This window comes from Pipra filicauda, unplaced genomic scaffold (genome assembly GCF_003945595.2).
Source record: "Pipra filicauda isolate LSUMZ 115617 unplaced genomic scaffold, ASM394559v2 scaffold3_size10097308_pilon, whole genome shotgun sequence".
In the NCBI taxonomy this organism is placed as follows: domain Eukaryota; kingdom Metazoa; phylum Chordata; class Aves; order Passeriformes; family Pipridae; genus Pipra; species Pipra filicauda.
In genome coordinates, this window is record NW_024104532.1 from 1,230,100 (window position 1) to 1,254,039 (window position 23,940).

The following is a 23,940-nucleotide window of genomic DNA, read 5'->3' on the forward strand; positions in this document are numbered from 1 at the left end:
TAAAATAACATTTTTTAAAGCAGAAATAGAGCAGGAGGTAGCAAGGAATGAACAAAGGTGATTAAAAGAAAAAAAAGGAGTCCGCTGAGGCCACAGTTGATAAGAATAACTTTATCTGTAACCTCAACTTACCCAACACAGAGGAGTATTTAGAGCACACAGCAGCTCAAACTTAAATCTGAATGATTTAAAGTATTTCAGATTTTCCTGAATATGGATGAAAAAGTGTCAAAGGATACATGGTAGCAGGCTTTATAAAAGCACTTAAGCAGAGAATATGTAGGATACCTAAAAAATTCATCATCCCTTGAAGGATAGTCTTACAGTGGTTCTAAGATATTTAGGACAGTTATATTTAAGTATTTTCTATTAAGGATACAGAATTTCTGTACCATGCAAATATATAGTGGTGCCAGAAGTATTCAAAGAGCGTGCTCATATATTTGGTGTAAAACTGTACCATAATACAGTGTCAGCTTCCAGAAATGAAATACTTGTGTTAATGGGATATTCCAGCTCTCCTGAGGAGAGCCCTTTGAGGAAGACTTTGTACTTTGTGTGTAGAGCTCTGCAGATATCCTCACATATTCCAGCTCTGCAGCCCACTTGGTCCTAGACAAGTGGTGTATTTCTACTTAAATAAATATAGACATATATACCTACATCCTACTCTACTATAGAAAGGTCCTGAACCCCTTAAATGTCTGAGGCTTTCTTTAAAAGGGTTATAACCTGTTAGTCACCCAGATGGATAATGAAAAATGACTTTTGTCTACAGTTCAAGGTTTGAAAAAAACAATTTATTTAAAACAATTTTATTTAAAAATTAGTCAGGAAACCATGATCTTTGAAATTAAATTCAAATATACATAATCAGGTTACTCTCTCCTAAATGTATAATTAAATACAAATACAGTTCTTAGACCATATGATTTTAGTTTATACGTGTCAACCTGGCTATACATTCTTTAAACGTAGCATTCATATTCTGGTTTTGGCTTGTAACACTCAACTATTTCTGTGTTTGCTACACGTGGGGCTTGGATTTAAAGTGAAAAAAGAAAAATGAAGGAGTAGATCCGTAGCAAGATTGGATACAAAAATATGTCAGCCTCTATCTTCCTTCCCAGCTCAACAATGAAGAGTTATCAGCTGATAGAGATATTGCAAAACAGAGCTAATTAGCAGCTCCCACTGAAATCAGCTCCCATGTTTATATCAATGGCACCCAAATCTGGCTGTGTTGTCTTGTTTCCTTCCTCCTGCTCATTTTTACTTTTTTTCCCTGCTTAATATCTTAGCTGGCCCACCATCAGTTTGAGCTCAACATGGAAAACTCCAAATGGCCGATCTAACCTGCTAAATCCTGCCGGTTCTAACACAGCTACGACATTCTCTATCACTATGGGCCAAAATCTGGGATTATTTTCTTACGTCTGTATCTGTATTCTCAGTTGCTCCTTGTTTCTCTCTCAGTTGCTCCTTGTTTCTCTCTCTTTTACCTTGCCCCTCGCAGCACCTTCCCGTCAGACCTCCTGTGGTGCATCGCACCATGTTTACGCCAAATGAGGCGAAGTTGCCAAGCCCCTTATCTGTGTATTTGATCAAATCGCTCCCCTCTTCATGCCCCTCTGAGAACTCATCTCTTATCTCATGAAGAAATCGAGCTGCCAGTCACTATGTTCAAAGAATTTCTTAGCTCTCCCCCCACTACTCACCACCCTTGCTGAACCTTTTCTCCCCCCACATCCTCCCATCTCCAGCAGCCTCGCTCCCCTCAGAGCGCTGATGTCTCACCTCTCTGCTGTCCTGTACTCCTCGCTTTTTCTGCAGAGCTGCAATGTCATACCCTTGTATTTCTATTTATACTCAATTTTCTGATAAGACAACATGTGCATCTCTGCCAGCAGACTGCAACCCCCCTTGGCCAAGCTACAAAGACTTTTCATAAAGTCCTTAACACACTACAGTAAGTGTGAAGAAGAGACTAGAAAAAATAACATAGTCCTAAATAAGTGTTATTAGCTAAAAATTCAATGCCATTACAAACTGTCATTATAAATGCATCTGTATTGACACAAATCAAGTAAAATGCTTGTTGATCAAGATCAACAGCCTTTTTGGGGGAAAATTCATTGTTGCACAGTGAATCCATGCAGTTTGTCCCTGTGCATGTTTTGGTTTATTAATTACAAGAAAGGATCTCTGAGCATAATTAAAATCAGCAAATTCTCAAGCATAAGGAAAGTTATGCGCACGCAAAAGTGGTCCTACATTTTGGAGGTTCAAGGTCTGGAATTTATCCAGCTACTGCTAACACAGGGCTAAATTTTGAAAACTCTCATCAATCTCTCCATTTTTCATACATGTGTACTGCATGAGGCAAATGGGTTTGTAGAAGAATTGGGAAATTTGGCCTGGGCATTGATCCTAGTCTACAAATAGGTATGAAATTCCCCTTGACACCAGTGACGGTTTTTCAGGAGATCACAGACTTGTGTCATCTCACCACAAGAGTTCCTTGGTACTCAGTCACTCTGCCGAGAAACAAAGCCTCGCTTTAACAGAATTCTGCATGACAAATGTTTCAGTATACACTGCATTTTATCTTCAGCAAGACTACCAAGACTATCTATATTTATGTAGGCATCAGCTGCACAACAGCTTCTGTTTGTCCTTGTTTCTGTCCCATGGTACTGCATTGTCTTAAGCAAATTCTCTTACAAATCTGTACATCGAGTGCTTTATTTAAATTGTATTTTTATGGAAAATGGAGTTTCTTAGTTAACATTGAACAAAATTGGTAAGGAAAGTTTGATGATCCCTGGAACATACTGCCTAAATAACATATCATGAAACAGAAAGGAAGGGATATGCCACTTCTTTTTTTTTGAGAAATAAACAATATATTCTATTGAGAATATTGTTTCCAAGTCTGTCTATGAACTGTGATATAAAATCTAAGTCTTTGGGGTTTTTTGCAATTCTGATATTTGTTCAGAATTTTTTTCCTCATAAGCTCTGTTTAAAATAATGAAATATTTTCTTCTGAACTTGCAAACAGCTATAAAAAGCAGCAATAGGGAGCTGCCTCCTTATATTCCGGTACTACATCAAAATAGAGCCAAAACTCAGCACTGGTAAATTATTTACACTGGAACAATTTTCAGAAATACCAAATTAATAAAAAATAATAAAAATACTTACTTTGCAGTTTCTGCACATTCCACCAGACTCCAAGCCTCAATACCATCAGCAACGCAATTATACATCAATAATAAAAAATATACAAAATACTAAGAATGAAAGAGAAGAGAAAAATGGATTGCATTTGCTTTAAAATAGAACAGTGCTGTTGTACTGACTGCATTAGATGCATACTAATTTTATTATAATTTTATATTTAGCCTGGTGCAAACTGCCCTGAGTGGTGCCCTGGAGGCCTGAGGAAACTAGTTGGATTTGGTTGGATGTTTGAGCTCACTTCACTGCTGATGACATGGCCTTGATACCATCCTCAGAGGGCACGTTGTGCCTCTCCCTCCTGCAGCATCCAGCCACAGCCTCATCAGACTGCACTTGAAGCAGTCAGTAATCAGTAAAGAGTAATCAATGATAATTAATCAGTTATCAGTTATTATACCTGTTTGTCTTCAGTTTAAATATCTGTTATATATTTAACATTCCTTACAAAGTTATTCCTTATACAAGTTATTGCTTATACAAGCATATTCTATGATTCTATGATTCTGAGTACCTCCTTGGATATAATTTCTTTGCTTGCATAGTAGGAACTTTCATGTTATCACAGAATCATAGAAATATTAAGGTTGGAAAGCACCTCCAAGATCATCAAGCCCAACCTTTGACCAAAGACCACCTTGTCAGCTAAATCATCATATGGGGAACTTCCTCAAAATCCATTGTATGAAATCTCTGTGGCTCACAGGCAACTGTTAAATACTGCAAATGGGACGGTATCATTCCTTCACAAAATAAATATGGATGCATGACCTACTTCTAAGAGGACAGTGAGGACACTCATCCCATACATACGTGTTTGGTGTGTGCATTTATAACTGCATTTACTAGATAAGCAAGTAGGAGACAGATGCTTAATCATGCCACACCCCTTTAATTAATCCTTAATCATTGATTCACACCTTCTGAATGTCCATCAAGTGTTATTTTTTCCACAACATTTACCCTAGGGTATATCTCAACTGTGCTGCTTTTATGACTTCATAGAGGATGTGGTTATGGTCTGGTAGAAAGGAAGCTTTGCTGTAGATGGGAAGATAAAGCTCAAAGCACCTACGCTGCCTTTTGAACAACTTTTTTTTTTTTTTTAATTAACTGTCTTCCTTCTTGTGTTTCTTTCTTAGACGGGCACGCAGGGTAGACTTCTCATGTCCTGGGAGACAAACATTCTTGGCTCAGCCATGAATAACTGTGTGCTCCTGGAGGAACTGCTGATCAAAAAATCCCAGCAGAAGAGAAGGACTTCACCCTCCAACTTCAAAGTGCGCTTCTTTGTCTTAACCAAATCCAAGCTGGCTTACTACGAACAGCGCCACGGGGTATGTCCCTCATTTTCTCTCTCAGAGTAATGGAGGGAAGGATGAAATTTGTTAAAGGAAGGGAAGGGTGGTAATGGGGGGAAGGATGATCCTCTCTTAGATTTTATTAACTTTCCTGGTCCTTGCTACAGCACCATTCAGTGAAAATTGCCAAGTGATCAAATGGGTCATTTAGAGCTTCTGATCAGTCGGTATTTGGTGTGCGTGGAGGAATAAGACTGCTTTGCTGTTTTATAGAAAGGATCTAGTTTTGATTTAGGAATTTATATGGGCTGTTATTACCAATGTGTGTAAGAGCTGCATGAGCCTGTGCCTGGCAGTTCTCATGGGAACAGGGATGACCTGGAGAGGCGTAATGAGAAGGTCACAAGTGTGCCCTGATTGCATCTGTGAAAAAAGTCATCCACAGATCTTCAGTCTCATTATTTTCTTCAGGGCATCAGACTAATGGCTGGTAGGAGGCAAGTCTTGCATTTTAAAATAAATTCAGCTGCCACGTGTAACATGTCTAGTCTTCGGAGTTAGCTTTGGAAAGGCTGTAATGATGAGATCCACGCTCAGAGTTTGTTTCCTCAAGTTTGCATTTCCCTGATTTGCTAAATACAAAGAAAATTAGAAGTCAGTCTGTGCACCCCATTGTGCTAAGTGTTCTGGTTAAGTGGGAATTATTTCCTTCTTCTATTTAGCTGGATGTTTACTGAGCCTCGTTACGATTGTAAATAATATTGCTTGTTTTCCAACAGTCACTGAACATGCTGTTAATCCACTCTGTTTAGGAACTGTTACTGTAGGGCAGAGCAGAACTGGGGACTGTTCTGCCTTGGATCCAGCACTGGCAACTTCAAACCATCTAATCTTGCTCAGTTGCAGAAAATTAAGTAAAAACAGAACTCAATAAAAAAGTATGATGTGCCCTCGTATTTTATCATAACCTAGTTGGGATCGGATACCAGCTTTAAAGGTTAACAGCCATTTTTACGTGCACACTGTTTCCCTCAAATAAGCCCAGTGAAATGTTTTTCTTGCTTTTATTTTATAGTCTGTGTTTCTCTTACCTCCATTTTATATATAGGACACTATTCATTGCTGCATACTGTGACTATATATGGTTTGTGACTGTCTTTGTCCACTCTCCAAACTATTTTTCAAATGTCGGGTTTTTTTAAGATTTAAAATTCCATTATAAATATTCCACTTAATTATTCTGGGTTAAATTCTGAAAAGCATCTAGGTGATTCTGCTGTCGGTATTTAGAGAAATCTTCACAACTGGTTTTCTTTGGTGCTTTCTGATTCTTGGTGGACTTGAGATGAATTCACCGTACACTCTGCCTAGATACTTTTGTGGAATCACAGTAGGTGTCTGTCAGCATCTTTAGGCACTGAAATAGTTTGGAAAATCTGACTCTGTGGGGCACAGATTTCACACGCTATATGAGTGTCTCTGGAAATTCTCCCTTCCAGTCTTTCGAAAGGTCAACTAGGTGAGATGAGAGTTGGGTGTATTATCCACTTTATGTTATATATTATGTATTTTAAACATGCACATATTATACATGTGTGGACATGTGTATGTAAACACACATGTAACTTTAGAACCTCATGCACATTTAAGGGATGGTGGGTTGATTTGTAATCACAGGGCTGATTTTGCATGAAATGCTAATTTTTTTCTGACTCAAACTATCAAAATCAGCTTGTTACATGAATAGAACTTCACATGAAATAGGGAGAAAAGAATTTGTCCTATGAAATAATCGCAGAACTGATCCTTAGCCTCTTCAGTAGTCTTCCCTAAAATTAGACCATCCCAATGAGACCCCTGCATGGTCAGGTCATTGCTGTTCTGGAGAGGAAAGCTTAGGGCAGCCTGTGCAAGCACCATCTAATTTTTTGCTGAGAACGGCGTGAACCCACAGCACTTGAGGTCACTGCTAGTGCCAGGAAGATTCAGATCAGCCCTGCCCAGCACATGGGCTGTGCCCATCCCCAGGAGTGTACCAGGGCCAGGGCCCATGTGCAGGTGTTCAAATCAATGATCTGTAGTGCTCGTTTTCAGGTGCAGGCCCTGGCACAGGTTTGGCTCTGCTCCACGGGGACTCTCTCAGATGATTTATGGGGCTGGCAGGGGTCAGCACAGGCTGTCACCATTGCCAGCAGGCAGCTTGCATATGGTCCTCTGCTCTGGAGGTTTAGGCAGATCAGTAGGGACATCACTGTTCTCTGTCAGCAAACTGTCAGCTGCAGTGATGGAGAGGATCCTCAAGCATGTGGACTGATGGGGCCAGCAGGTGTCTGGGCTTTTAATGTATGTATTTTTCAAGGCAAATCTCTGTGGATGTTTGCTCTGAGAGTTCTCAATGAGTTTCTTTAAGAACCCCTTACCAGCCTGTCCAGTGGATTACTGTACTCAAAGTTCAATACTGTACAGTACCCACCTCTCCAATCCCTGATCAAAAGGTCAGGTAAAACAAGTACTGAACTGCTTAACAGTTTGAGAAGTCCCATTGATTTCAGTTGGGTGACCTAAAGTACAGCATATGTTTATGCATTAAGCCCAGGTTTACATGTTCTGCCTATATTTAACAGGGTTTAGCAATCAGTCCCTTCCTCTGCATTTTGAAATTGTGGGTATAAAAAGACATTTAAGAGTTTATCGTAGCAGTCCAAAACAAGGAAGTAAACAGGCCAAAAGGGTAGAAGGATAATTCTGCAAATGATACCAAAAGCTGTCAAGGCTACTGATGTCATAAAGGCAAATTTTTGCAATAATTATAATGGCATTTTTGTTGTAATTTTCATCTTTCTGCTGTAGCTGACAGAGAGCACTGTTCTCCTCAGGGGCCAAGCACACAGTCACCCTTAACATTAATGAAAGATATTTACATGTCTCATTAGGAGAATGAGCCCCCAATAACTGACAACAATAAGAAGCTGTGTTTTCTGGAATTCATTATGCACTGCACAATGCAGGGCTGTCTTAACATAAAGCAAAGCCCTGATAACAGGCACATGTATTCAGCCCCCGCCTCTACTAAAATTCATCAGAACTGCCTCTATTATAGCATGCAAATTAATTCCAAAGGCAAAAATTATTTGTTTCCAGGGCCTGGTTTTATAGCTACTGTTCATATGAGTAAACCAGCACATGGGACTAATAATTTTAACTATTCCAATGAGTTTGATCCTCACTAGAATAATGGATAATGCAGACACTGACACTCTGCAAAAGAAGCAGAGAAGTCAATCCCTTTGGAAAGTTGTCTAGGACAGAATTCCAGTGTCCTTACTTAGACTTAGCAAAAGCACTTAAGCTGCTGAGTTTCCTGTATCCCATTCACCCAACAGCCTGTGGTGTTTGGTAAACTCTTCAGGATAGCAGACAGGAGAGTGAAGAGAGGTAGTTTAGTATTTCAGACACTAAATAGAGGTTCTTCCATACTGTTCAGCATGTCATATTTCTATCTGGATGGGGACAGTCAGTAACCAGCATCTCTCCCTGTGTTTCAAACTGGCTTCTGAAGTCTAAAAGTGGCATAGATGTCTGAGGCTGATGCCACATTCAGTGAATAGGCCACTGTCTGCTGGGCTGGTACCACACCAGTACTCTGCCATTACATGATCTCTGCATCAGAGCTGCTCATCTTGGCACGGCTCAGACCGGCAGAGTGCTTGGGTCTGTCTGCATCAACTCTGGAGAATTGCTCCATGTCCCTACACCACAGTTTTTCCTCTTCAAAAATGGGCATCTTGCCGCATACAGGCATTCTGAGGAGTATTTCAGGGCTGGGAAAATTTCACCTAACACCTGGGAAAGTCAGGGACATAAATATTTTTAAGTTTTATATCTTCATGCACTTGTGGATTATTATTAGTCCAACTTTTAAAGGCAGCAATGAAAGGTCCCCACAGAAAAGACCAAGTTCTCTTTTCATTTACATCAGCACTATTCTTCCTACAGTGGTCAGATGCTCAGGAGGTCACATAGCATGAGTCAGCCTTGTCCTGGGCTCTTTCATTCACATCTTTGATACTCAGATATAAAGACGTCACTTTAGTGTGCCTTGAAATTTGCTCTCTCTTTTCCAGGAGAACAAACGAATAAACTTGGCTGGTAAGCCTTTTATCAGCATCCCAAAAATTCCTCTGTTGCATTATCTACACCTTTGGTTGCTTGCAGCAGTCCAGCCACCCACGGGAAGAAAAGCCCCTCGTTATTCCTTGGTCCAACTGTCCCTATCACATTGATTATTCTACACAGAATCCAACCTGTCCATCCTGCCCTGGAAAGACTTGGTTTTTTTCCTTAAGACTCTAATGTAAACAGACTAAAACTTTTCTTCTGAAGATTTCCATCCTGGTCTTCTTGTCAGAGTGACCATTCATACCGTTTCTCACTGCTTTGTGTATTCGGAATACCTGAGCAGTCACGAAGCTACAATCCTCATCTAAAGTGAATTTAATTATGGTTTAAAAGACTACCTTCCAAATAAATACGTCTGACTAGATACATCATTCTTCATAACTTGTCATGTGTTTATTAACTAGTACTGTTTGATTGCCAGATTTTGCAATACCATTTGTCTTCTGATGTGTATCTCCAACTAATTTATTAACAATAGACATATCATGCACAAAGAAGTCAGGCTTGGCATCTGCCTGCAATGAATTTTTATGTAATAAAGTCAATACAACTCTAAATAAGAAGGAGACAAGGTACAAACCTGTGTCTAATGAATCCTAACAGAATCCTCTAGTAAATATCTGTAAATTTAAAATTAATTTTTTAATAACCCAAATGGTACTGTTGGTGCTGAGGGAGGATAAAGTTGATATTGTTTATCACAATCAGCCTCATTTCTATTGTGAAATCACAGAATCTTGGTAATACTGGTTGAAGAGCACTTCTTAAATTAATTTAGTTGGATTTCTTGCTCCGAGCCAGGATGAGATCAACACTCAGAGCAGGACTGTCGCCAACACCAGAACAAAGTGGCTGTAACGTTGACTGGCCACTGCTTCAAAGCCAAGGACAGAGATTTCACATCTCTTGGCAACCTGTTCCAATGCATCCTATCAAGTGCTTTTCTGGACATTTACCATCTATTGCGGTTCTCGTTCACCGCTGCAGCACGACCCAGGGTGGTGATAATGTCTAGACAGGATTGCCATAAGCAAAGTGCAGGTTGTCTGTCTGGTGTCTATGGCCTTTCTAACTCTACAAATGTGTGTTAAAGTCTGGTAATAAAAACATCTCCTTCTTGCTGGAATAACTAATTTTATCTTTCAGAATATGATTTTAAAGGTTTTCTTTTTCCCAGTTCTGCTCCTACTAGATCTTTGTCTATGTATTTATTGTCCTTTAATTTTTTAAGATTTTTTTTTTTAAATTGCTTTTGAGAAATGTTTTCACAGCAAATGTGAAAACTTCCATTTTATTTAAGTTACAAGGCTCAAATCTTTCTTCTGTTGGAGAACAACAACAAAATCTTCAACCTGTGTTTTCTTTTATATCCTTAGGAAGGAAGAAATTACTTCTAATTTGAATATATGACAACAAATATGTGGTTTCCCAATAGTTACTTTTTATTAGACTTTTCTATTGTGGTCATTTTTTGCTTCCAGTGCCTTTGACTTTTCTCTAAATTGCAATCAACATTATAACTTATATTATTGCAATGCCTGCCCATTGCTTTATACTCTTTCATCCTTTCTGACTGATTTTTAATTTTGACCTTAAAGCTTATACTATTTTTAATTAAAAAGTCCTGTCATATAGTTAATTTAACTTCCTTTCTTTCACTGAATCCCTCATTCACTGCAATCCACTCCTCCCAGTCTTTGCTGGAGTCAAGAATAGCTTTGAAGAAACTAATACAGTATTCAGTAGTAGTTCCATGTGCTTTTATGTAACATAAAAGACTTATTTCCATCATATTAGAAGGCTCATTTGAGAGCCAAGAATATTCCCATTTTTCCCCTTCTGTTTCTTGATGATGACACTGATTTTCCTGTCAAACCACTTGTGCTGATGGTAGGGATGTGCACCCTGATAGCCGTCTCGGATGAGACCTGAGGCAATATGAACTGGAATGAGCTTTGTCCGATCTCAAAGTGGGAGTTCAGTGAAAATAATGATGTGTGAAGGCCTGTGATGGGCCAAGAGAAAAATACCCTTGTGGCCAAGCATGGTTTTTCTCCAGATTTCTTTACTTAAACCTTAAATACTCACACCCCGTGAAAATGTACACTTTGTACCATACAAACCTTGCAGAAAGGCTGTTGTTTCGATTTTCCCTGCATCTCTCCTGTTTTCAGCTCACAGCCCTTCAGCTGCTTCCCCAGACTCCTACATGTGCTTCTCCATCTCTAATGCCCAACTGAATGGAGGCATCTTAAGCACAAATTGCAGATGGTTTTGTTATTTAAGTCAATTCAGAGCACTCTGCATCCAGGGCATGGCTACCTCTAAAACACCCTCATGTTCCTTAGATGTGAAAATGGCAAGAAAACAAATTTATTTATTCTTTTAATTCAAGTAGAAGGACAAAATATTCATGATGGAGAGCTAAGACAAGCAGATACATTTAGAGATTTAAATATCAAATATAATGAAGTATATTGGAGGTATTAAAATATAACACAACAGCTTGAGATCTACAGAAAATTCTAATATTATCAATTATCCCCTCTTTCCAGTTTTCCTTTGGGGCACTTAGCATGGCAGGAAATGCAAAATCCCTTACACCTTTCTTTTAAAATTCAATTTGCTCAATTTAGTTTTCAAATTTAATTTAAAAATTGTTTAAATTGGTTTTTTTCCCATAAAACCTCAAACTATCAGTGTTCCTAATGAGAAAACTCCCAAAATACTGAATGATGCTAGTGACCAGGCAAAGTTGCTAAGAATCCACCAATCAACAGTTCTTAATACCCTATTTATGAGAAAAACAGGACATACCACAGTGTATAGATACAGAATATGATAAGAAAGATAGAAAGATAGAAAGTAATTGTATCAACACAGTGTTCAAGGAGGTTCAAGTTCAAGCAGAAGTCTTTTAATCAGTGGAAAAATACATTAGCAGGAGAATTACCATTAAAAATAATTCCATCTTGTTCCAGTGATATCTCATAAGCTTTTGGTTACTATTTTCTCTGTCATTCTCCATTGTTATCTGAGGTCCAACAGAAGGCTGTGAGACACCCATAGTGTCTGGAGGCCCTGCAATACCAGAGCCATAAGCAGAATTTGGAGTGTCAGCACATCAAGAAATTATTTTTCCAAATTACCTCAGAAGCTCAGCAAGGCCTGAAGAAAACTCTTTGAAAGGCAGGAAGGTGTCACTGATTTAAGAAGATGAAGTTGCCTGTGCCAGTTAAGCTCTCTGCCATTGGAAGGTGTTACACCTTCACACCAGTTCAACTTCACATGGATCTTAATCTGTCTGCAGAGAGACAGACAGGCCTGTTGAAGTGCTCTGTTCATTGGCTCCTTTTTTCATACCAATGGTTACACCTGTGATGGTACCTTTGCCTTGAAGCCCTGTACTCGTATTGTCCATAAAATGATATTTTAGTGGCTCGAGTAGAGCTTTAACACTGTATGTCTATGGTAAACATCTTCTTACGGAGTTATGTGGAGAGAAATCAGAGCAAGCAATGGATATGTGTTCCTATATTATTATTAGAGTTTAATTTAAGTACATGAGAGTGTAAAAGTGTGACTGTAGACTGTATCAGAGGTCCATAAGCCAAGTGACCTGTCTCCAGGAGTGGTCAGTAACTGCCCTTTAGAGTAAAACTACAAAAATAGGCTCAAATGTTTTCCTGGAAGCTGATAGGGAATAATTTGAATTTATTTAGCCTTTTTAAGCTGAGAGATAGCTCTCTCAGAGACTCTTCAATTTTTCTTTTTTTTAAATCATTTTGAAATCACCCTGAATTATTCTAAAGACAAGCATTTTTATGGTGGGATTTGCTGGGTTTTTCCCATTTTATGTCACCCTGAGCTCGTTGTTCTCAGGTGCTGTCCGAGAACATGTGCTAAAACAGGAGCAGCCCACGCCAATTCCCAGCAGTGACTGTGTCCCTTTGCTCTTCAGAGCTGGGGGGATATTTAAAATAAGTTACTGTGCTCTTAATAGCAACATCATTACACTGTTGCTTTGTTACTTTAGAGGTGCACCCCCGTGGGCATTTCATCCACAGCTCTGGGCGCTGGGAACTCGAGAGCCCTCTCTTGTTTTCACTTCTGTTCACTCAGCCCTAATCAGCTGAGTGGAAAGGATTTCTGTTTTGCTTGGTTTTTTTCTGTCCTGTTGCTGTCTGTATATCAACAGTGCAGGTGTTTCTGGTCTTAAAAGCATTGGGGTTACATAGGCACGGCTGACAGGGTAACTTGACTCCACAGTCTTCATGACAGGTGATAACATACATGAAGGAGAAAAAAAAAGTGTGAAGACTCCAGGTTGAGTTTACAGCACTAAAGTTCAGTAAATCCACTTTTCTATGCAGAAGTGAAGCCAAAGGGCAGCAGATACCAAGCACCGTGTTTCCAAATTTTAGAAAGGGAGTTGATTTTCATGAAAAAAAAAAAAAAATTGGTAAAAATACATACGTGAAGTTCTACCTTCATTCAATTACTGCCCAAGGGCAGTTGCATTGCCTCTGCCCCCTGAAACTAGTTCATGCCCCATCCTGAGCCCATTTAGACCTCTCAATCACACCACAGTGCATTTGTACCACAGCACAGAAACCAGCAGGATAAAGCTACACAGGACAGTAGAGTGACATGGTTAAGTCATATTATTGTTATTGCTAATTTGTTGTTGCTGTGTGCAGTTACCATGTCATTAGTGAGAGCTGTGGATGGGGACCCAGAGAACATTCCCTGTGCCAGGATAAACCCTCTGCAGAGGTACTTTAGTCCCCTTAAGGCCAGTGCCTGCATAGCTGTTGAAGACACTGCTATTGCAGCACAGCAGTCTCCCATTGCTATAAAAATTCTCCACTGTGCATGCAAGGTTCTTTTGACACTTACAAACCCTTTATTCTAGTGGCAATCAGAAGTCCAATCTTTTGCCTTTTTTTTTTAACCCTGTCTGTTCCTGAGGGATTGAGCACTGGAGGGACTGTTCCTGAGCACTGAAAAAAAAAATAACCTGGTTTGGTTTCACCACCTCAAGTCCATAGAGTAAGAACCCCAAAAACCATCTGCTGCCTCTGTCCAGGGTGCACACTGAGCCCAGCTGGAGCCAAGGGACAGGGAGCAGGTGACACAGGACAAGCAGGTCATGCCAAGGTCCAAGGCAAAGACCTTTAATCTACTTAATTGCCAATTAATTATTGCTCCTTTTAGTCAAGACAATAAGTGAAAACAGAGAATGAAGTTTGGCTCAGATTCTTTAAAAAAAAAAAAATGCTACAAAGAAGGTAATTAAATGCTTTTATTGCTGGAAAAGTTTTTGCAGTTGAACTTACCAAGGACTGGAAATTCCTACCTTGCTCCACCACATCTATAAAGTAGTTTTCCCCTACCCTCCTACCAAGGGAAAATGTCCAGCTATAACTGGGGAGCAACGGGCTCATGAATGTGCCTCGTGGTGGGAAAAAGGACTCCATATGCAGTGGGGACACAGTGGGGTTGCAGAGGGGACTGTGCTCCTCTCTGCTGTGAGGTGCCAGGCTGGGCTGGGAGGAGCAGCTGGCATAGCACAGGAAGGGACACGCAGGAGATGGGGATGAGGTGCAGGGAGACAGAGATGAACGCAAACACCAGTGGTGCCAGGCAAGGAAAGCCAGACTGAGACATGGACAGCCCTTGGTAGTGACTGCTGACGAGGAGGTTGGGGCCACATAAATCTTGATTTCTTTGTTTTCCCCTCATCAGCACAAAGGAAACAAGATACAAGTTGTTACGCAACTTTGGAACGAAGCCAGCTTTATGAAACATGGCATGCTGCCTTCCTGCCAGAAAATGCTGCCTTGGGTCTCCTCCTGCGCTCCTTGAGATAAGGCTCTGCCCTCCCCTGCCTTAACTCTCCCTGGCCTTTGGCCTTCCTCCCTTCCCTCTGCTCCCAGCACTGATGGTTACATTTTTTGGCAGGGCCCTTTGATAAACACAGTGGGGTTCAGCAAAACCTTTAATCACCCACCGAGAGCCCTTCAGCCTCAACGCTCGGTGAAGCACATTTCATGAATGTCCTTCACAAATAGCAAGAGCAAAGTGTTAGCCTGAAAGCAGCAAACTCCTCAGACTGCACAGCCCCATATCTTACAAGATCTGGTACATTTGTGAAGCCGTGGTCAGGAAGTGGCATTATGTGCTGATCTGTGTCACCTGCAGCGGCCACTGACGGCCCCCTGCCCTCTCACCATGAGCTCCACGTCCCCGCTCCTTCCCCTGCCCAAGACCACGAGCTGGTGAGAAGTTACACATTTTGCTGGAAGGCAAAGCTGCTGTGAATGATTGGGTAGCAGTGTTGGTGGTTGGTCTTAGCGTGTGACAGATGCCAGGCAGCTTATTCCTCAAGCAAACACAGTGAGATGCCTCCTTGTGTTGCAGGGCAGAGCTATGCCAATTTTCCCATGGTAAATTGTCCCAGTATTTAAGGCACATAGGGACCATTGGGGTTATCTAGTTTTTGCAGGAAACACAAACTAAAGGATTAATCAGTGAAGGAGCTGCTGGAGCTGTGTGGTAAGAGGGGATGAAGTACCAAAGGTGAAGCCATCAATGACTATAGCTTGTGAACCCTTCAGAGCTGTTAGCTCTCCTTCCTGGAATTTCCATATTGCAAATAATGGACCAAAAGAAATAAAATGAGATGGGCTAATCTGCAGTACCTGTGCTTCTCCTCATGGGACAGCAGCCTGCCCTGGATATCTTTCTACACATGGTATGCAGTAAGACCACTGAGGTTTTTCCTGACCAACCAGCTAAAACATCTACCTAATTATACTCTGGGCAGACTGAAAACAACAAATGTAGATCTGTCAGCATGTTTTGTCTCACCCTTTTAGGAACAAGTCTCTGAGGTTTTTCAGAAACCATTTTTAAGAGGCTTTTCCTCTCCCTTCCCTTCCAAGTGGCCTAGTTACTTTTGTTGGATTAAAGTGCAGTCAAGCATTACAAAAGCAGGGATATGTTTAGTTTCCAGCCCAGGTTCTAATTTGTGAGTGGTCATTCCAGTTGTTTGTCCTTCTATAGGACTGTAATTGCTTTTTATCAGCAGAGTCCCATCTGCTGAGGATTTGCTGGGCAATGCCCTGGCTGTGAGATACGCCCTGATATTGTGCTGCAACATGAGATTATGAGGAGCTGCCATTCCTGAATTATGTGATTAAAAGGAACACAGTAGGTGATGAGAGCTACAGGACAACTACACAAAGCTCCTTGAGAATGCTGGACCCTGTCTTTAATCAGAGTCCAGAAAGGTATCAACAAAAACCAGTCTGCAGGGAAAGAGCAGAGCCTGTGACTGGCACAGCATCGCTTCCTAGAACCTCAGAGGAGGAATGCATGTGGTTAAACCCCGGGACTTCAAAGGAATAAGATGAAGGAGGGTTCAATGCTAGCAAAATTGAAGGTTTTTATAGGATATAAATGGCTTTGTGTCTCATCAAAAGGGTAGAAGTCCCAGGGGTGGAACAAATGATAGAGGAGGTTTTGGAGAAGAGACAGAGGAAGCCAAGTCTGAAAGAAAAAAGTGAATAGATAAGAATGAAAGGAAATGGATGGTGAAAATGGGGTGCAATAAGGTCTTCTAAGGCTTGCCAATACTCTTGAGAGTTAATAGGTATTTCCATTTTGTGGAGCTTTAAAGCCTTGGGTTTATGATATAAAAGAGAGAGACCCAGAGAGACCTACACAGGCAGTTGTTGTCTGCAGGAGACTGTCCTGGCAGTAAATCCAGAGACACTGCTTAATCTGCGAGCAAAACCAAATACAAAGACCCAAATGCACAAGCAAAGTTCAGCAAGAGCAATGTGAGACCACACTGTAATAATTTCCTTCTCTTGCCTCAAGTCCAAGTATACAAAAGCAAACTACCCAGCCAGTCATGCAAGAATGAGGTTTGAGGAGCCTTTTGGCCTCTCTGTTTCGAGGCTGTTTGACAGTACACTGTGGCAAACCTCACCCCATCTCCAGAGGCATCAACTGCTTCCCCGTTTTAGGTTGAATGTGATGATGTAAAATAGCAAAGGAGCAGCAGTGGGGGTTGGCACAGTGATGGGGACGGCTGCTGCCAGCGGGGCAGAGCTGCAGGGTCGTGATGATGGGGGGAGCAAGAGGCAAGAGGGAGCTGGAGAGTGATAGACACAAAGGGTTGGGTTGGGGTCCAAGGGAGGGTAAGAAGGTTGCTGAAGTCTTGCTGTCTCTGAGTGGTAACCTGTGACAGGTACAGTGGAGCAGCTGAAGTTCACTGACAGTCACCTGTGTTTGAAAAACAGACGGTTTGCAGTGTGTTGGTGTTCTTAGGTCTCACCGATTTCCGTCACGGTGTCCCAAAGTGAGCTGGGAGACAGCTAGTGTTTAATCCCTACTGAAAATGAATCAAAACAGGAAACCCAGCTGGTTAGCTTGCCTCTGAAGAGCAAATGCACGTGTAGTGAATTCTGCAGAAGCATCAGATACTGAGCCTCAGCTCCGCTCCCACCCACTGTGTGCAGGCATCACCTCACCCCTCTCTTGCAAAAGCTCAGTGCCACTGGCCAAGGAGCTGTAGGGTGAGAATCCCATAGGAAATAGGTACTGAGGTAGCTGGGATATTTGGATGTCTTTTCTTCTCATACCCATTCCCAACTGCCCATACTGTGATCAAGATATCTGGCATATGGTGAATAATAACACAGCAGAGGCTGCCAGAAAAAGAGCTTTGTGAGAAAGTTTTTGAGGATATTATTTATTTCAAAATTTCCTGTTATTTTTTTCTTAGCTGAAGAGCTGGACAAAACAAAAACAGAAAAATGTTGTGGTCTTTGGAAAACAGATGCAGTAAAAATGTACATTTTTGATAAAATGCATAGTTTTGAAATGCTCAGTACTCAAACTTTTTTTAACAAATTATTTATTGTTTTCTATCTTTTATGAAAGAGTAGTGTTAGTAAACTAAACATGTAAGGAAAACAGACCTTTTTGCTTAAAAGAGCACTTCATTTTGTTGGAAGAAAAAAAGTAGAAGCTGAATTTCAACCAAAGTTTTTGACTGGTTCTCTAAGAATCCTTGTACTGAAGTGAAGTATATATATGTGCATATATGTATGAGTATGAGCAAAACATGCAAGGTGCCATATATGAGATGCTTTGTACTTTTAAATGTCTTATATAATCAGTTAATTTGCTTCTGCTCCATTAAAATTAAATCTCCCACGGACATGACAGTCTTGTCTAATTATTCACTTAATGCACAATCATTAGCATCAACCAAGTGCTTTTCTCTGTCTTTTAGAAAAAAAGGACTTTGAAGGGTTCTGTGGAACTTTCCAGGATTAAATGTGTGGAAATTGTGAAAAGCGACATCATCATTCCCTGTCAGTATAAATACCCTTTCCAGGTGAGTCTGTCTGTTGACCATACTGAAAGAGATATCACTTCTATATATTTCAATAAAATTCTCCCTCACAGTGCAGTTGTTAATGAACCCAACACCAGGGTGAATAACAATGAAGGGAGAAAAAGCAGATTGAGGTTGGAATTGAACTGGGGAGTCAGAGTGTCACTACAAGATCCATAAACCCTTACACTCATTAGCTTTAAATTGGAAAGGATCATTAGACAGAATGCTATCCCATGTTTAACACAACATTCAGCTGTCCCACCGACTCATGTTCAGAAAAAAAACATCTTTCACATGGGGAATTCACTCAGGATTTTGTCCATTTTAGCTGTGTGGTACTGAAACTGAATACACATGAAATGAGTGATTTTGGGCAGCTGCTCATGCTCATGGCTACATCTTTGGGAGACCTGCTTACTGCATATTTTGAAATCTGCCTTTGATTGTCAAAACATTATACAGACCTGACAATAATATCAATAGGAGTGACTTTGGTGGGAGTTATTTCTCCCTTTTTTCTATTTTATTGCTCTGTAGCATGCAAAGCAACTGCATCACTCTTCAAGGACTTCAGACTGAGATAGAAAATGTTTTCTGTTCTTTAGACAATAATCAATATTGCCTTATCTACACCTCTTTAAACTTTAAAAATCAGCTACTGTCTTGTAGAATCCTCTGTTTAAAGACAGTGGTCAAAGTTTTTCAAAGCATTTGTGAATCAATGAGCCCAGGTCCCATTTGGCATGAAATTGCTGAGCTAAACATTGAAAGAGAACTGTAGATTATGCATTACATCAAATATTAGGCCCAAATATAGTAATTTGATTCAGTTTCTGATTCATTTCCGTTCTTGTGATGATTTTACTCCCTGGTCTGAAACTTCACAAGCTTTCTGTATTTCTCTCATTTGTTTGTTTGTAATTAAGTGAAGTTGATGAAAATGGCTTCTGGATTGCTCATTGTTCATCTGCTCCAGCTTCTTACTTCCCCTCTATAAACCTACTGAAAGATATTAAATACATTGAAAAACAAGAGTATTCAAATAATCTCCAGGGAGTTGCTTGAGATTTATACTGACACACAAAAAAATTTGGCTCTTAGATCTCAAGTGAAGGTATCTTATAAGGAATTGCTAAAAAACTCCATTTTCCCAGAGAAATGGAGTTTTAGAAGGATAAACTGCAACCAGTGAGTAATGGGCTAAATCCTCTGCAGGCTGGAATTGCTCCATCTCTGTTGATTTCACAGGCATTTCTTAACAGCATAAAAGTGATCTAAAACAGTGCTTGTCTAGAATTCTTTCTTGATAAGAATTTCCATTCCATTTTAAATAGCAAAAAGTGGATGAGCTTAAGAGATGCTTCTGAACAGGCCCTGTCACTCCACTTCCCCACATCATCATTTTGTATGTAACTTGTTGGTAAGAGGGCTGCTGCCTGTTTCCTTTGGTGACTCCATTGTGCCCAGAGTATCTGGGATTGCTTCTCATGGCTGGCTCCCTTCTTTACTCCCCTCTCCAGATTGTCCACGATAGCTACATACTCTACGTGTTTGCACCCAACCGTGAGAGCCGGCAGAGATGGGTCTTCACACTGAAGGAAGGTAATAAAACCCCTGTGCACACCTACTCGTTGAAGTTACTTATGTCTGACCGGTTTTCTCACAAGCTATAATGCAGAGAAAATGTGCAAGAGGAGTCAATGTCTTGTATCTGAGCAGGCAAAGTGGTAATGGGTTATAAACTCAAATTGCTTGTAAATTTGGTGGGTGTGTTTTCAGCAGCAGTGGAAAATGTGGACAGGGAGTGCTTTATTTGGGGGCCCTATCAATGTCTGTAAGTGTTTGAAGGGAGGGTGACAAGAGGCTGGAGCCAGGCTCTGCTCAGTGGTGCCCAACAATAGGACAAGAGGCGATGGGCAGAACTGACGCACAGGAAGTTCCACCTGAACATGAGGAAGAGCTTTGTTCCTGTGCAGTGACCGAGCACTGGAACATATTGCCCAGAGAATCTCCCTCACAGGAGAAATTCCAGAACAGTCTGGGCACAATCCTGTGCCCTGTGCTCTGGGATGACCCTGCCTGAGCAGAGGGGTTGGACCAGATGAGCCGCTGTGGTCCCTTCCAACCTGAACCATCCTGTGATTCTGTAATTTGAGGTTTCTTATTCAGCAACAGACAAGCATTTTACTGCGGCTAATTTTTTTAAATAATCCTTTCTACATAAAAGATTTTTTGCCTCTTATTAATAGATTTGTTTGTTTGTTTGTTTGATGACAATCTTCTTAGAGAATCATGACTATTAAGAAACATTTTTGCGGGCAGCTTTCATTTCCTGTTCCCCTCCTGAATTGTGCTGTGGTTCGCTGCCGTGGTGCTGAAGAGAAGGCACAGCACTGAACCACTGCAGGCAGACACGAAGCACAATGCTTGATGTAAGGGTGGTGTTACTTAGTTACATGAAACTGCACCAGGCTTCTGTCACAGCTTTTTCCTGCTTTATAGCATAAGCTGCTGTATTGTTCCCTCTGAAAACATTGGGCCTGATGGAGGTGTTATGAAGTTCATGCAACTGACTCTTGCAACCTGCTCCAAGCTTCTACTTCATCACCTCTTCTCATTCAACATTTTGAGACTGTCCCCTCCCTTGGACAATTTGAACAGTCTCTTGAAACAGGCCTGAAGAATTTTTCTGTTCATGAAAGTTATGATTACAGATAGAGAGCCTGAGTTTAAAAAAAGAACTTTAATCACTCGTGCAGATATTCAAGACTGGTATTTACAAGTGCAAAAAATGTTTAGTGCTGGTGAATGCCAGCTTGTACAGCTCCTTCTGAACACCAAGACAAAATAGCAAGTGTGCTGGGAATCATCAATATATGGCCTGAAAGGTTTTATTTCTTTTTATGTGACCTTCCTTCCCTGGTTTTGGTGTTTTATCATTTTAAAGAGTCATACTGGTAGGATTCTGTTCTACCACAGTAGAGAGATAAGGGCTCCACCATCACCTGGGAGGCTGTTCCTCCACATTGATGGTGGCATTCACTCCTTCTGGGAGAAAACAAAGAAGACATTAACGGAGGAGGTTGATAATATTCACCAAAGCTTAGTTTGACAAGAATAAGAAGTTTCTTTAAAGTGCAGATTATTTCCATTTAGTTCTAGATGTCTTTTAGAGCTGATGTGGATGCAGATAAATTAATTTCCCCCCTTCTTCTTCCCCTAATGTTTTCCAGAAACTAGAAACAACAACAGCTTGGTTTCAAAGTGTCATCCAGATTTTTGGTTAGATGGCAAGTGGAGATGCTGTGCTCAGACAGAGAAGATGGCACTTGGCTGTGTGGAGTATGATCCCTCCAAAAATGGTATGGGATTTGTTAAGACCATCCTGACCTTGCAAACATTTATTCCTAGTGAAAGTAAAGGATCAAATCTGTCTTGTATAGAACATCAAAAAATATGGTGTTACATTTCCATCAAGAAACATGTTGCTGCAGGACATCCTATTTTGTTCTAACCATATTTCCTCTGTGGCTTCAGTGGCCAAGAGTAATCCTGACTTTGTCTCTTGAAAACACATATAAGTGGTAAATCATTCCTCACCCAATAAACTTTTGCCTTGTATCTCGGTGATTCCTTAAGCAATCTGAACCCCAGTTTCAAACCCCTGCTGTGTGACTGAGATTCACTGTGTAGGTGCAGTTGGCATGTCTCGCTCTAAAAGTCCAAGGCTTGCTATTCACTGGGTTTGTATCACTTGTATCCATTCAGTACATTGGTGGTTTCTCCACTGGTTTTGTCCTGATCAACTTCAAATTATCTTTCTTGATTTAATTTCAGCCTCAAAGAAGCCTCTTCCTCCCACTCCTGGAGATAACTGGGTGAGTGCAGTGAGGCATGTTAAGCTGTCCTTAGTGTCCTGTCCTGTGTGATTAACTACCAGTGGGGGATGTGTCCTCATTAAGGTTCACCACAGTGCAGTGACCTAGAATTTCACCTGTGATAACATTCCCTGGGCATTTTCTGTGCAACTGAAATTTTTATATGAAATTCATTGTTTGAAAGTGGTAAAGATTCTCACATTGCCACCATACCCCACTAGATGCTCTGGAGTGCTTTCCTAGCCTTGAGACTTTTGAGCCCAGAGGACACCAGTGCTGCCAGGAAAATATCATTTTAGAGAGTATGCCATTGGTTTTTATGAATATGATGAGCCTTTTGCCTTGTTTGTGCAGGAATTGTTTCTATACCCCAAGGAAGCCTTGGTCATAGCCATATATGACTATGAAGCCCAGAATCCACAGGAGCTGACTTTACAATATAACGAGGAATATTATGTGATTGACAGCTCTGAGGAACATTGGTGGCTGATTCAAGATAAGAATGGGTAAGTCCCTTTTCAACAGCCAGTTTACAAATCCTTTCTAAATCCAATTTGTTCTTCCATTAACACACATGCTGGCCCTTTGTTCAACTTTTGCGAAGCATCTTCTAACATACAGGGAAGAAGTGATGGAAGGTTATGTAGGTTAACTGTCTTCCCTTTAATGTTGCTTGTATTCAGGCAGCTGGAGAAAAGTGAATTTTAAAGAAATAAACAGTCCTTCTCTCAGGCTGATATTTGCTGTGATACACATAGGGGAAAAAATTGTGAAACTCCCCAGAAGTTTAGAGGTGCAATCAGTTGTTTTCTTCTCCAGTAACCCTGCTAAATACATAACAACCAGCACTGCTATCATGCAATGAGCAGGCAAATCTTTCAAGGCTGACTCCTACAGATGCAGAGAAAACCCTGTCTGTCAGCACACTCACACTGTGTTGCATCTCAACAGGCACGAAGGCTACGTGCCAAGCAGCTACCTGGTGGAAAAATCACCCGAGAATCTGCAAATGTATGAGTAAGTTGTGCCTATGTTTTTCTTGTACCTCTGAGTGCCCTGGATTTGAAGCTCCAAGCCTCAAATGCCCCTACTCCAGACCACATGTCAGTGCTGGCCCTGGGGACACTCAATTCAGCTTTTCAGCAGAAACCTCCCTAGCCTGGAAACGCTGACTCAGAGTCTTCTGATGCTTTCAGGTGGTACAACAAGAACATCAGCAGAAGCAAAGCAGAAGCTCTCCTCAGGGATGAGGTAAACCAGTGTTATGTATGAGGTGGATGGGAAATACTAATTAATTAATGACAAATGAAGCCTGCAAGGGCTGCTATGTGTAAGAGAGCTGAACCCTGGGTTCCTACTGCATTACTGGCCTTAGTGTGAGATGCCAGATAAAGGACCACCAGCACCACCCCCTTACCTCCATGTTTGCTGAGCATGGGCAGAGAGCTGTGCCAACCTGCTTTAGCCAAACTCACACAATAACTGTGGCTAGCAGAAAACACTGCTTCAGAACACTGTGTCAATTGAAAACCATGATATTAGCACATCTTTTCAGTCTCTGCAGAAGGCCTGTGGATGCCATTAGTTCTCTGAAAATTTAAGTGAAATCATGCTGAAATATTTTGGATAAAAGCCAAAAGTATGGGTTTGGAGTTTGTTTTTAGTTTTGTATGTCTGTGTGCATGTGAGCACACATCTTTAATTTTTCAGTTGAGCCAGAGTTTTCCAGTGAAAACTGTATTGAAAATATAAAGAATAACCTTCTTGTTCAGATTTTCCACACAAACACAACCTCAGTTTTTAAATAAGCTCTTATGCTAACAGGTGACCCAAATAGATGTTGTTGCTTGGAATGACAGTATTTTATGGAAATAAAAGTGGTTTTGTGTGGTTTTAAAAATTCTTCTAGCTCCTATAAACT

General features: G+C 40.8%; 1 protein-coding gene across 2 annotated transcripts in view; it reads left to right on the plus strand.

Annotated features, from left to right (window-relative positions):
- The first annotated feature begins 4,409 nt into the window (after nt 1–4,409).
- The window catches only part of ITK (IL2 inducible T cell kinase), a 28,701-nt gene continuing 9,170 nt past the window's right edge, over nt 4,410–23,940 (plus strand). Inside the window, exons 1-8 of one of the 2 annotated variants that reach the window (XM_027718585.2) lie at nt 4,410–4,580; nt 18,034–18,138; nt 19,662–19,743; nt 21,375–21,503; nt 21,979–22,019; nt 22,374–22,525; nt 22,971–23,036; nt 23,216–23,270. In XM_027718585.2, coding sequence (XP_027574386.1) covers nt 4,410–4,580; nt 18,034–18,138; nt 19,662–19,743; nt 21,375–21,503; nt 21,979–22,019; nt 22,374–22,525; nt 22,971–23,036; nt 23,216–23,270 — 801 coding nt within the window. Of the gene's footprint in view, nt 4,581–18,033; nt 18,139–19,661; nt 19,744–21,374; nt 21,504–21,978; nt 22,029–22,373; nt 22,526–22,970; nt 23,037–23,215; nt 23,271–23,940 lie in introns of both variants that reach the window. The other variant, XM_039385244.1, reaches the window with a different exon arrangement.